The sequence below is a fragment of the Sapajus apella genome, unplaced genomic scaffold (genome assembly GCF_009761245.1).
Source record: "Sapajus apella isolate SASKATOON/1434 unplaced genomic scaffold, GSC_monkey_1.0 scaffold14, whole genome shotgun sequence".
In the NCBI taxonomy this organism is placed as follows: Eukaryota; Metazoa; Chordata; class Mammalia; order Primates; family Cebidae; genus Sapajus; species Sapajus apella.
The window spans coordinates 12,119,539-12,134,016 of record NW_022436954.1 but is presented as its reverse complement, the minus strand read 5'-3'; the positions used below and the strand labels follow the sequence as shown (position 1 = coordinate 12,134,016).

Below are 14,478 nucleotides of genomic sequence, written 5' to 3'. Positions count from 1 at the left end.
AAGTCATAATATTTGTCATAATTTGTTTTAATGACAATAGGAAACTAACACATCATAGACATAAAAATTATCTTGAAAATTTAAAGTTAACATTTAAATTTGCAACTCAACCTAGCAACACCTTGTGATGAAAAGCAAGTTAGAAAACCAAATTTTCGCTGATAGCCACAAAATTTAATTTAGCAGAATATCTGAAAGCTCCTCAGAGGGTACTTAGAATAAAAAGCAATGATGCTGAGGGCTTTTCAAAAATCCTTTGGAAAGCTTTGTAGAAGTAAGGGAAGAATACCAGAGGAGACATTTTTCAAAGAAGACTTTTTATTTTAAAAATAAAATCATAAAAGTGGTTTTTTATGAAATAATTTGTCTTCATTTAAGAAATTGTTGCCTTTAAAGAGATATCTTGGCACTAATGATTGGCATTGGGTGATTTTAATTCTGAGATGTCTGTTATCATAAAGGAAATTATGAGACCAAAGGATTGAGCTTCTAATTTTCTGTAAGAATACAGAAGAGGAGGAGGGTAAAAATGTTAAGATGAGCTTAAGTAATACACAGATACTGGATAACCAGATGCCTTTTATGCTAATGTAGATCACAATGTTTGTGTTTGACTTAAATGTTTTTCTACTGATAAGAAAGATTTGAAATGAACAATGGGTCTAATCAACAATATTTCTTGGGGGTGCATTTCCACTGATGCCAGCCACAAGGACAAATCTTAAAATCAACATTTTTCAGTATCTTTAAGTGTTTCTCTTCATAACCTGCCCTATGGGCATAAAACGGGATTTCTTTCTGAGAAAGATACTTTTCAAGATAATGCAAAACTTGTGACATCTTCCCTTGGCTTCTGTATTTGGGGATAGTATAACCCATTCTCAGCTCACAGGACTGTTCCATCACAATCCAAGAGACAAGCTCCCCCTCTGGACCTAGCACACCAAATCCTAGAAAATCCTGGAGGCAGCGTTCAATATATTTCAAGCTTCTCTCATTTTTCCCATAGGCCCAGTGTTCATTTATAAGACCTGCATGTGAAGTGTCTAAGAACATGTTTGAAAAGTTTCCTTTCCTGTGAAGAAAAAAAAATTGCATTTATTCAGCCAATATTTACCAAACACTGGAATTGCAAAAAAATAAATATAACACCATTTCTTTTCTTGAGGATCCTACAGCCTAGAGGAGACAATAGATGCATAAAAACTACCTTTTCTATTTCTGCTTCAAAATGTTTCTAAATAATTGATGGGGGAGCACTATGTGTTTTATGGTATATTTCATAACAGAGAAATAGTATGATATATTACAGAACATCTCAAAATGTCTCATCAAGTACCCTAAGGAAAAAAATGAAGACGTGTCCCTAAAAGACTGAGGATATAGACCAGAAAAGCCCTCCACATGGCTGAATTTACATGAAACCATGTGTATTTTGAGTTCTGCTCCAGAAAATCTGTAAATACACAAGATAGTATTTCATTCAACAGATATTCCAATAAAACATATTTTACAGGGAGATGAGAACAATGCTGATCTTACATCTTCATGTGTCCCTAAGTCCATCATCACATACCTTTAGGGAATTACCAAAAATGCAGTTTAAGAATCTGCAATATAGGAAAAAGAATACTAAATTTTTGGTGCTGACCATTGGGATTTTAATCCTGATTATTTTATTTTGGAAAAGTTATGTGAGACTCAGTTTTCTTGTTTGTAAAATTATAGTAATATTCTCTGTAAATACGGGGATGATGGAAGAGAGATCTCCAGGAAGTTTGCCTCTCTTCAGGGAGGAAGAGTTTTGAGAAGTTTGTCAGTTTCAGAGTCGCTTCACTTTTGCCAGTGGGCAAGTCACTGAACACTAAGTTTTCTATAGGTGATGCTTTGTTTTTGCTCTCTTCCATGTGTGGCCTGATCCTGGGCTTGCTTCCTGAAGGATCTCAAGTACCCTTTCCTTCACCCCGTCCTGTGGATAGCCGAACCTAGAAAGGAAGATATCGGTATATCCATGTAGGGGTTGAAGAATCACCTTAGGGCAGGTACTTCATACCAAATTTCCAGAGTTATACTACTAAATATTATTTAATCCCCATTTATCATTTTCTCTGTGTATATGTTCCTCTTAAGAGCCTCATGGGAACACTGGTGGGGCAAAGCAGGATTTGAACAGTGTTTACTTTTCTGGCTAACTCAAATGTATCTGTGAGTGTGTGTTTAGATTTTATTTAGTTTTTCAATTAGTAATACAATTATAAAGCATAAATGGTTTATTAGAGGAAAGAAAATCTCTCTTCTTTCTCTGATCTCCTGTTACCCATTTACTTTCTTTAGAAGTGACCAGTAATGCCAATATATTTTGCACAACTTTCCAGTTATTCTACACAATTTTAGGTGTGTACATACATTTGTTTATTGACACAAGTGGTAGCATACTATATACATTGTTCTGTCCACCTTATTTTTTAACTTAGCAATTTGTTTTGGAAATCTTTTCTAATCTGTCATGTAGAGCTGCTTCATTCTTTTTAATTGCTGCATAGTATCCTAATATTTCAGTGTACCATAATAAATGTATCAATTTTCCCATTACTGTATGTTTAGGTTGTTTCATAAGTTATGATATCACACATTAAATTCATGAAAGTCTTGCTATCCAGTTTGGTAATACCATTCATTTAATATGCATATTCTTTGACTCAACAATTTCAATTCTAGTAATTCATCTTTCAGAAATATTTATACAACTGTGCAATGATCTATTTATGATGATATTCATTGCAGAAGTTGCAGTAAAGTACGTGTACATGTTGTGAAGATAAATAAATAAAATAACTCATGTAGAGCACTAAACGCATGCATATTAGTGTCAAGAATATTTACATCTGGCAGAGGAACCCAAGTGGACAGATTCTATTTTTTAATGTATACACTTATGTACTTTCTATAAGCATGTAGCATTTTGTAAGACATAAATAGTTTCAGTAAACATTTTCCAGTGCCCCCATGATGTCCATTCCCCTCTCAGAAGGACCCTTGTGAGCCCTAAGTGAGATAATATGCATAAAGATCTTGTCTAATGAAGTTTCTGCACATGCTCAGCATACAGTCGGCAACATAACTCCCTTTCTTTACCCATGCAATTGTGTAACCGATCATAATTTAGTTTCAAGTCCTACATTTCCAAGTACAAACTTTGCGGCAACTTAATAATTCTATCAAGGAATTTGGGAAGCAAAAGGTAAAATCTTACTTGTTATTGTCATCCACTTTATGCATTTCAAATAACTCCATATTGTAATTACTTGAAGTTTTGTGTTTCTTTGATAACTCTGGCATGAGGAGCATATTTTTCATGTAATCTACCTGCACTGATTTTGAAGTTGCAACCTTTCTTACTGCTTCATCCAGGCCCTCCTGGCAACCTGGAAAGAGGAGAAAGACAAGTACTGCTTTATCCCTTCCATATCAGCTAAAACTAACGCATGGGTCTTTTCCTTTTAACTCAGACTAGTTACCTTGAATCTGGAAAGTTTTTTCCCAATTGATAACCTGGGAGCAGGACAAGACCTCCTCCAACTTGTCAGTAGCTTTGGTGAAGATCTGATAAGTGTTGGTATAATGATCCTGGTCATCTTTCATCTCCTGATATAACAAATATCAATCATACTTACATAGCACTACAATTTATGAAATGTTCTTGTATAGGTCTAGAATGCTAAAGATTCAATTGTTTAAAACATTTTCTGTTTTTCTGAGATAGGTGTAGAAAATGGCCTTGGGTCCCTTCAAGGATAACTCACTATTGATACACTGAAGATAGTTTCTTTCTTTTAGGGCACTAAAGTGAGCTACCCTTGAGAGAGTGAATAAATAGTTCCATTGTCTAGAAGGGGAAGTGTACCCAAAATGGTATATGTTAAAGATTTTTTTTTTTTTTTTTTTGAGACGGAGTCTCGCTCTGTCACCCAGGCTGGAGTGCAGTGGCATGATCTCGGCTCACTGCAACCTCCGCCTCCCTGGAGCAATTCTCCTGTCTCAGCCTCCCGAGTAGCTGGGACTAGAGGCACCTGCCACCATGCCTGGCCAATTTTTGTATTTTTAGTAGAGACAGGGTTTCACCATAGTGGTCAGGTTCGTCTCCAATTCCTGACCTCAGGTGATCCGCCCACCTTAGCCTCCCAAAGTGCTGAGATTACAAGCATGAGCCACTGCGCCCGGCATGTTAAGGATTTAAAAGAGAAGGTGCCTAAGGTATGGAAATAAATATAAAGAACAGGTTTGGCCAGGATGTGGGTTTTTGATGAGGCGACACCTGAGTTAATCCTGACCCAGCACTCTGGTGCTGGCTCAGTGATTGTCTCTTGGCGTGCAATTGAATAGATAAACTTTTGGAAAGAACCATCATTCCAGAGTTAGTGTAGTACCTAGAATAGACAGCTCAGTCTGCCTCCACATGCCTGCCTACCCTCTGCATTGACACTTCCCCTTGGGAGTCCTTGCAGGTAAAAACACTTCTTAATCATTTTCATCCATAGAAATCTAGGTTGAGATATCTTGATGGAAAAGGTTGACTGAACGGAATCCTAATTTTATTTACACATCCTGGATTATTGATTACTGGATCTAAGTTCAAGCCTTATCTCTGCCCTATCTCCTCTTCCAAACAGCCCTTCCAAAACCTGCATAGATCAACAGTACTAAGGTTCTTCTCATCACCCCTCAATATCAGTTCCCTCATTGCCACACAGAGAACGTCTAGAGAGTGACTGCCCTGATATTCAGTAGCTATTGCTCCTACCTGTTTCTGAGGCCGAGTAATGACCATCTGGTAATCTGGCCAGGCATCTACCAGTACCTCCATTTTGAATGGGTTTTTATTTTTTATGTTAAAAAGGGCACCATATACCTATAATGCAACAGAACAAAACAGGAGGAGATCAGTTTTTCTCCATTATAGAGTCTTTTATGTGGCATGGGAAATAAGGACAAGAGGTCTAGGAGGACTTAGGATGGGGCCAGTGCTTCCAGGATGGCTTGTTGGACTACTCATTGAGTTATGCTGCAAGAGGGCCTAATAAGCCATTGCAAAAATCCAAGTTAATACATGAATCATTAGGAATTGGTTTCCCTGACATTCATTTATTTTTTTTAATTAATGCCATTTTCTCAATTTCTTCTTTCTTTATTTCATAACATACTATTTATTTGACATCTATTATGCATCAGGTCTGTGTTAAGCATGAAAAACTCAAAGGTGGATATGATATGGCCACAACCTTAAAGTTAAGTTTAGAAGAATACAGAGTATATAGTTTAACCATCATAGAACACACAGTCTGAGAGATATTTGTATGTGGTGGTATAGGATCCCAAGGAAGAAAAGCACTACCTGTCTAGGGAGTAATGGGGAGACTTACATAAGAAGTAATATCTGAACTGGGTCTTGATAAATAAGTAATGTATTTTTCTGGTAAATAGAGAATGAGAGCAAGTTATTACAAGTAGGAGAAAAAGCACGAGTGAAATGATTAAGAATATGGCAGATTATATCATGCCTACTGAACTGTGAGGGGCTCAATAGTTGTAGCATGTGGTATATGGCAGGAGAATGTAGAAAGGCAAAATAGAAAAGGCCAGAGATTGGGTTAAACCCTGTAATCCAATTAAGCCTTGGAGATGGACTCTGCAAATTTGCTATGGCAAATTTTTTAAAAAGGGAGGGATATGATCCTATATGTGTTATATAGCTGACTCTCATCACCAAATTGTAGCTAGATTGTTAAGATTGGAGACAAGGAGATATTTAAATTTCCTAGAAGAGATGAGGAAGTACAACAGAAACAGCAGAAGGATAAATTTAAAAATGATTAAAAGGAAGCAAAGTAGGTGATTGACTGGATATGGATATTAAGATCATCTTTGAACAGATTCTGACTTTAGACTTGCATTCCCATCTCTTCAGTAAGGTTCTGAACCCTAAATCTGTTCTCCTCTCAACTCAGCCCTCTCTCCTTTGAGCTCCTTCTATTTCCTTACCTTTGTAGATTCAGGGATGTTCTTTTTCAAGGATTTATACAGAATCTCCAGAATCAGAGAGTTTTGAAGCACAAACATCTTATATAGCACTTCAGCTTCCTTTTCTCAACAAGATGCTCTAAGGAAATAAACACATGAACAAAAATACTATAATAGGTGTCCAGAAAGAAGAGGAAGGAGAAATCACCAGGGACATCATACACTGTTAGCAGTGACGGGGTTTAAAAATTATCCAGTCCAAACCTTTCAGTTTACAAATGAGAAACTAAAGCCCAGGGATGCAACTAGACCTCAGGGATTCTTGGTAATCTCCATAAAATTCCACTTAAAAAGTATCATAATATATCTGATAAAATAAATCTCCCATGCTCATTTGTTTCAAATCAGGTCAAGAATATAGAGAGTGAATGCCTTCAGCTGTCCAGATGCAAATGTCCAGCTGCCCCTCTGGAGAGCACCTCCACCTCCAGGCATTGAAACACTTGCTCTAATGTTGCCATAGCATGGGTACTATTTTCAGCTATCATAAAAGAATGTAATCATCTGGGAAAAAACTTGCAGACTATATTGTGTGTAATCCTTTTTCTCCTAAGGGAAAAAAAAACCATAGGAAGAAAAAATTGTTGATTAGGGGTGATACCATCAAGCAGAATTTGGCAAGATCTAGGTGTTGGAATTATGCATTGTCAACCTTAAAAATAGAGCAAACTCTTTTATTCAGTAAGTCTGCATCTATAAAGTCATCTCAAGGAATTAATAATAGATATGTTTTAAAATGTAAAAATTAAAAAATTTAGTGTAATATGATACTGTATATTAGATATAATACAAAATTCATCATGAAGAAATGATCAAGTTAATGATGGTATATCCAAATAACAGATTACCAGGCAGCTATCAAAATGATGTCTTTGATGAGTGTTTCATGATGTAGGAAAACATCTTTGTCATGAAGTTAGGAAAATATATGTTGTAATCCCAAATTAATAATATAAAGATGTATACATAAATGGTTATCTGTGTATATATGCATGTGCATATACCCACCTGAAAGTCTTTCTGAAACAAAGTGGTATATAAATAAGATATACATATGAACTTTTAAACTTTCTTCCAGCCATATACACATGGCTGACAATATATATAATTATATAATATATATTTACATTATTTATCTGACCTCTCATATGATATTTGAAGGCAATATGTAAGAATGGCCATATTTTCTAAAAACCAACTAATACAAAAATTTCTACACCATTTTGATGGCTTGCAAGGAAGCCATTAATATTTTTTGCAATCCTAGACAACTCAGCACATATGATACCTATGTATGCATGTATATATGCAAGTATATAGCCAGAATCAATATAAAAGGAAGAACAGTGGTTAACAACATGGGCTTTGGAATCAAACAAACCAAAACTCCACCACTGGCTCCTCTTCTGGCTATCTGGGTCACCTTAGGTAAGTCAAATTATTTGAGTCTCTGACTCAGTTGCATTATCTACAAAATTGGGATAGCAATATTTACTTTGTAGGTAATGACGATTTCATTACCACAAAAGGTATGTGAAGTGTTTAGCACAGTGGTAAATTGTATATATACAAGGTTCTGAAGGAAATTTTAAAGACCTTTAAATTCAATGAAGGTGACCATTCCACCAGACAGAAATATAATTGAGGAAAACTGCAACTTCAAAGATAGACTATATGTAACTTGCTTGAATAAATTTATTGCCACAAAATAGACATTTGGAGGCAAACTGCAGATCTAGAACAAGCCACTGTGTTTCTGTCACTGTCTAGAATGATGGATGCATTAACCAAATGGTACAGAATTCTGCCCATTCTGCAGGCTTTGGTAGCATATTTCCCCAGAGGAGAGTAATCTCCTTGGTAAGTGGTACCATGTCTTATTCTTCTTTATTACTCAAGCATCAAGCACAGCACTTAGCATAGTGTAAGCATTAATAAACTTTTGTTCAGTGAATGAACAAAAAGAATCAGTGAAGGGTAGAAATGGGGTTTTTAGAACATTTTTCTTCAAAGACTGAACATCAAGTCTCTTTGCTCCAGGCTTAGTCAAGTTTATGAGAAAAATGTGGCTGCTAACAGAAACTTTCAAAGCAGAAGAAAATGCCCAATAGTAGGGGTATTTGCAATAAAAATTAGGTATATAACCTGTAGGAGATACACAAAAATGTGGATTAAATAAAGGTTGTAAATGGGCTGTTGCCACTACGAATAGCACATGCTATTCCACCCCCTTCCTTTTCACAGTCTGCTTCCCCCTATGGCAGGGCCCTGGTTTAGCTCCCATCAATGAGAAACACCTAGTTTCAACTCTCTCCGAGGTGCCAAGGCAGTAGAGTCTTTATGGCTCAACCTAATTCAACAGTCCAATATCATATAATATATTCTTCAATACATTATAATGGAGGATTATAAGAGAGTTACTATTGGATCAGATATTGTTTAACAAAATCAGAAAGGAAGAGGATCCAGTAGAAGAGATAGAAAAAGTGGATAGAAAAACAATGTGAAAAACAAGAGAAGGATCTTAGAAGTCAAAATAGGAGAAACTTTCAAGGAAATAGTGACCAAAGCAGTCAAAGGCTGCTGAGAAGCTAAAAGAGATGAATACTAAAAATGGCAGTGCATTTTGGAGTTAGGAGTTGATTACAGCTAGTGCTCGACTTATGACCACGATTGGTTCCAACAGACCGGTCGTAACACGATTTGGTCGTAAGTTGAGTAGGCTATATGTACAGTACTGTGAAATGGTGTTATAAAAATCTTTAGGTCATATTTTATCATAATTTTCTTTCATAATTGTTATATATCATAATTTTCTTTGTTCATTTTATGCCATTTGTATCATCTCTACACCATTTTGTTTCTTATTTTTACATTCATCAGGTTTAAGTAAAACACTGCATTACCAGTAGTAAAGGTTGACCTGAATGCTTATTATGAAAGCGTTCTTGTCAAATCTCATTTTTAAAAAGCCACCTTAACTTGTGGTAAAGGCGCAGCCTTATGTAAAACTGTGGAATATTCACAGATCACTGAACCATGGTGGTCTATGGTTTGAAGTGAAAAACCACGGCACATGATGAGTTTTGAAAAGCAGGGAGTATGAATTATGTTAAGTCTTAGGGTTAAAAAGGACTAGTTGCCAGGTATTTATTTATTATCATTGTAAATAGAAAAGTAAATCATCACAATTTTATGTGACTTTCCATGGGATACAAATATGTAGCATTCATCATAAAAGATGTCATCTGGATATCTTGTTCAAATATAATTTAAACTTAGTATGTTCTAATATTGTTAAAGATATAGGGATATAAACCACTCACATTTTAGTAAGAAAGGCAAGAAAATGACTAATAATGATACGATATAGCATATATGTTTATTGTCCCGCACTGTCATACACCCAGCTGGGCAACGTTTGTGCTGCCAGACGCGGAGCAGTCGTGGCTAGCGATTGTGGTCATAAAGTCAAATGGTCATAAGTTGCATAGGTCGTAAGTTGATCAATGCCTGTACTGACTTAGTAAGAGAAGTGGATGGGAGAAGAAACCAAGTTATGGGGGTTGGAGACTTAATGAAATGTGAGGAAGTGAAGGTAACTTTTATAAAGAGCTTGATCGGGAAAGGAAGAAGAACACTAGAGTATCAAGGGGAAGAAGAGAGATACAAAAACTCAAAGAAAGGCATTTCTCTTATTAGATGAGAGTTAAGCACACCTATACTAACTACAAGAGGTGAGATGTAAGTAAGTGATAGGCCAATGTGTATAATAGGACATAGAAAGGTAACAGAAATTCATTGACCCTATATACAAAATTCCAACCACTATTACAGCTTCTTTATGTTGATTAATTCATTTAATCATCAACCATAATTCTAAGCATAGTTGTTAAAATTAGTTTTGGACAGGAAGAATACCTCTTCCAGTGAGAAGTCAGAGAAAATAATAGAATGGATGTAGGTACAGGTGTATGTATGTAAGTATACAGCAGGTCCTCAAATAATGTCATTTTGTTCAATGTCTTTTCATTATAATGTTGAAGAGAAAAATAATCAATTCCTGTCTGGACCACTGTCTATGTTCAGTTTGCATGTTCTCCTCATGTCTGCGTGGATTTTCCCTGGATAATCCTGTTTCCTCTCACATCTCAAAAATGTGTATCTTAGTTAATTAGTATGTATAAATTGTCCCAGGATAAGTGAGTGTGTGTGTTTGTGTGTGTGTGCCCTGTGATGAAAGGGTGTCCAGTCCTCCAGTTCAGGGTGGATTCCTGCCTTGTGCTCTGAGCTACCAGGATAGGCTTCAGTCACTTGCACCTCTGAACCAGAATAAGCCAGGTGAAAAGTGAATGAATAAATGAAACATTCATAATAAAACAAAAGTTCATAAAGTCTGTGATAATCATACAAATACATAACAATAAACAATGCTGTGCAAAAGGACTCAGCAAGCCCACCACATATGTGATTGATTTTTAACTTCATAGAGGCAAGAGGTGCTCCTTACAACGTTTGCTTTGCAAACATTTATTTCTCAGTTTAACCCACCACCACTGTGGTCACCATCACACTCTGACTCACCAAAAAATCAGTAAATAGTTACCTTACTTGTTTTTATTAATATTTCTTAAATGTATATACAGCTTACATGTATTTCAAAGTTTTATATTAGAAGTGTTTGAGGCCTTCGTTTATAAGTTTGGTGATGTTTTTGTGACCAGAAATATGCTGTGGTAACTTAATTCTTGTTTATAATAATCAGCTTATTGTAAAATTCGTTTTATTATATGTTGTTTCATTTGAACTTCCAGTTTCCAAGAACCTATCGACAATGTTAAGTGAGAACTTACTGTATATAAAAATACACAGGGTTAGAAAAAAAGAGCAGAAAGAGTTGGCGAGTTATTTTTGAATATCTATATCCTAGAAGGTAAAATTTCTTCCTATTCCCCAAATCAGTTTTTAGAAGTCAATGGGTGAGGAAGTATGCCAATAAAGTGTGGAGGAAAAGAAGTAGGATTTTATGGGAATCAATGGCTTTTGATGTTAATGGGAGAAAAAGTAGACTAGAGTTAGCAAGGACTGGCAAGCATGCTTAGGATTGTGTAAAGATGGAAACTACGATTTGGAAGTGTTACTCAATAATATATTGAGTTCAGCTCCCTGAGAGTGGAAGCAGAGAAAACAAATTAAAACAAACCAAGATTGGGTTTTTCAGGGCTGGAGTAGCAAAAAAGGATAAGGGACAAGTCACTTGAGAATATATAACTAAGAGATTGAAACTGACAAACTGTCACATCTAGGAGAAAGAAGAAAAAAAGTAAAGTAGGTTGGAGACAAAGTGAGAAAATATAGGGAAAGCAATGGATGAAAGTACTTGTTGAAGTCAAAGAATAGCAATGGTAATAGACAGGAGAAATTGTACTTACAAATGGGAGACTGGGGTCAGATATTAGACTATTAGAGGTTAAGATTTCAGAGGTATTCCAAGGTAGATCAGTCTGGGATGTATGGCTGTTGGATTCAACTCCAAGCCAACAAAGTAGGAGCCAAGAAGGGAATGGGAGTTTCAGGCATCACAGGCATGAACGGGATGTAACAAGTTTGTTGGAGAGAAAAATTACGGTGTCAAGTGCCAAATGTTTTAATGAATGGAGAGAAATTTGGCAGAGGACAACAGAAAAGCATTGATTCCAGCCACATGACACAGAAGGAAGAAGGAAGATTTTTCTATGCAAACAAACAAGTAATACTTTAGAAGCGAAATTGGAGGCAAGGAGAACACTGATTTTTTTATCCCATAATATTGCTATGGAGATCTAGAGGGTGTCAGGGAAAGATATAAGCATATGGATAATTTACAATTCAAGGAAAACATTTGAACATTTCACAAATTCAAAAGTATACACACCAGCTATTTCTAAAGTATTTTTCAGCTTCAGGTACCTAAAAGGTTTGAGGAATTTGTTCTCAACATTGAGACCCTGGTGCATGCTCCTTCCAAAGGTTTGCAGGGGGAAAGAAATAAATTAACAAATACAAATGAGTTAGAGCAAGAATCGTAATTAATTGAAGTGCTGAGGGAAAAAAAAGACTGTTCTAAGCAATTCTGCTTACCTGAAGTTTCTTCGTAGACCTGTAGGCACACCACCTGCTGCACTTGCTCAGTATGTCAAGGGAAAGGTTTCTGTAGCTAACACTCTGTGGACTCAGACACAGTAAACTTCAACTGACTCATGTTGTCACTCCTTAGCATAAAGCTTCAAGAAGTTATGGGTTCCTGTAGATCAAACCAGACGTTCTGTCCATTGACAGGAAGTCAGGGGTTTTGTGGTCCAGAGGAGGACTGAGAATGTGTTCTGCATTGAGTGGCTTCTACAATGATAAGAAGTTTTACACCAGAAACCTTGGATTTATACATAACCACTTACAGCTGAATGGCTATTCTAGAACATATTAAGTCAGTTTTACATAGCACAGCTGCAGCCTTATTTGAATGATGACAGTAGAGCAAACAAAGATTTGGAAATTTTGGTTTCAATGCAAAATACTTTGCCTAATACTTTCAAACATTTGTGGCTTGGAAAAAGCCAAGAATGCCTCAAGGAAGTTACTATAATAATGAGAACTGGGCTTCATATACCTTGTCCTGTGGTTGTCTAAAGTGGAGGAATAGGGAGGGGAATTATAAATGTAAGAAGAAAAAGCAATTACTGGAGAAAAGATTAGGAGGGACTGGAATTAGCTTTGTAGAGAAACAGAGACAAAAATTGTTTTTCAATGTGTATTCCTCACACCATCTACTTCAAGATCAACTGGGCTTGCTTGTTAACAATACAAGAACTTTTTCAGATCAGGTAAAACAGAGGCTCTTAGAGTGCCTGACAATGTGTATCTTATAAAAAGCTATCTAAAAGAGTCTGCTCTACATTAACATTTTGGAGACATTTAGATTGAAAAATGTACAAACAAGTTATAAAATTTTTATGCTGGGTGCAGTGGATCACACCTGTAATACCATCTATTTGGGATGCTGAAGCAGGAAGATCGCTTGAGGGCAGAACTCTGATATGAGCCTGGGCAATCTAATGAAACCCCAGTCTTTAAAGTTTTGTGTTTTTAATTAACTAGGTATAGTGGCATGTGTTTATAGTCCCACCTACTCAGAAGACCAAGATGGAAAGATTACTTGAACCCAGAAATTCAAGATCGCAGTGAGCTGTGACTTTACCACTGTACTTCAGCCTGGGATACAGAGTGAGACACTATCTCTAATTAAAGATATAAATATTTACCCACTATCTGGAACTGAAAGCAACTTCACAAATTTTAATTATTTATGACATGAGAAAAGCAAGAGTTATTTACACACAAATAAGAAAGATGTTGCTCAGAAAAAATAAGTGTCTTCCCACAGGTTACAGAAATAACCAGTGGCATCATCTGGAATATGAAGCCAACTATCGAATTATTTTAATAACATTATGATTCTGCAGAGAGTAATTCCCTACACTTGGGCAGTTTATATCTTCTTACAAATGCAAATAATCTACTCCAGAAGACATATTAAAAATTCTCAGTGAGGATTTAATACTATCAATTAACACTTCTGATTATTAAGTAATATTATTTAATAATAATTATTATAAATTGTTATTTAATAATCAGAAGTGATTCACAAAATCTATCAAGGAATTTTTACATATTTATAATTGTAAATGATTAATTCGTTAAATTCATAATATCAAATTATATAGTTATACAATAAATTAATTAATCATCCTTTTAGAAAAGTGGTCCATTTCAACTAGTCAATACATATTTTTCATTCCACAATTGACAGCACACTGTAGATAGTTGAGAGAACACAATTTTTTATTCTATACTGAGTATTACATAAGTAATTTATTGAGCCATAAAACATTTTATAAAGATAGTTTACATTGGGGAGGAGATGCAAAGCAAGTTGGCAGAATAGAAGGCTCCACTAATCACCTCCCCACACCCCACAGGGCACCAAGTTAACAACTGCACATAAAACACACCTTCATGAGAACCAAAAATCAAGGTGAGCACTCATAGTAGCTGGTTTTAACTTCATATCACTGAAAGAGGCACTGAAGAGACTAAAAAAAAAAAAAAAAAGGCCTGAATTACCAACCCCTATCCCTAACAACCTCAGCAACAGTAGTGTGGCATAGAGAGCATCTCTGCACACAGGATGAGGAAGAACACAGCAATTATGAAGCATTGAACTCATTGCTGTCATGTTAGGCAGAAAGGAAAACTAGACCAAATGCAGATGACACCTGCCCACAGAGGCAGAGGGAACATTTAAACCACTCCTAACCAGAGGGGAATCACCAATCCCAGCAATCAGAATTTCAGTGCCTGAAA

The 14,478-nt window shown here is 36.0% G+C and overlaps 1 protein-coding gene across 2 annotated transcripts; it reads right to left on the bottom strand.

The window, feature by feature from the left end:
* Window positions 1-306: 306 nt before the first annotated feature.
* Window positions 307-12,548, bottom strand: GLYATL2 (glycine-N-acyltransferase like 2). 2 transcript variants are annotated; one of them, XM_032282130.1, is made up of 6 exons: window positions 12,199-12,548; window positions 6,040-6,157; window positions 4,802-4,909; window positions 3,519-3,645; window positions 3,254-3,425; window positions 307-1,075 (listed from the first exon to the last, which is right to left on the bottom strand). In XM_032282130.1, exons 2-6 carry the CDS (start codon window positions 6,115-6,117, stop codon window positions 667-669), a joined length of 894 nt encoding a protein of 297 aa, XP_032138021.1. In that variant the 5' UTR covers window positions 6,118-6,157; window positions 12,199-12,548; the 3' UTR covers window positions 307-666. The 2 variants fall into 2 exon arrangements, with proteins under 2 accessions (XP_032138021.1, XP_032138022.1); XM_032282131.1 differs by lacking the exons at window positions 4,802-4,909; window positions 12,199-12,548 and having other exon boundaries at window positions 594-1,075; window positions 6,040-6,234.
* Window positions 12,549-14,478: the final 1,930 nt, after the last annotated feature.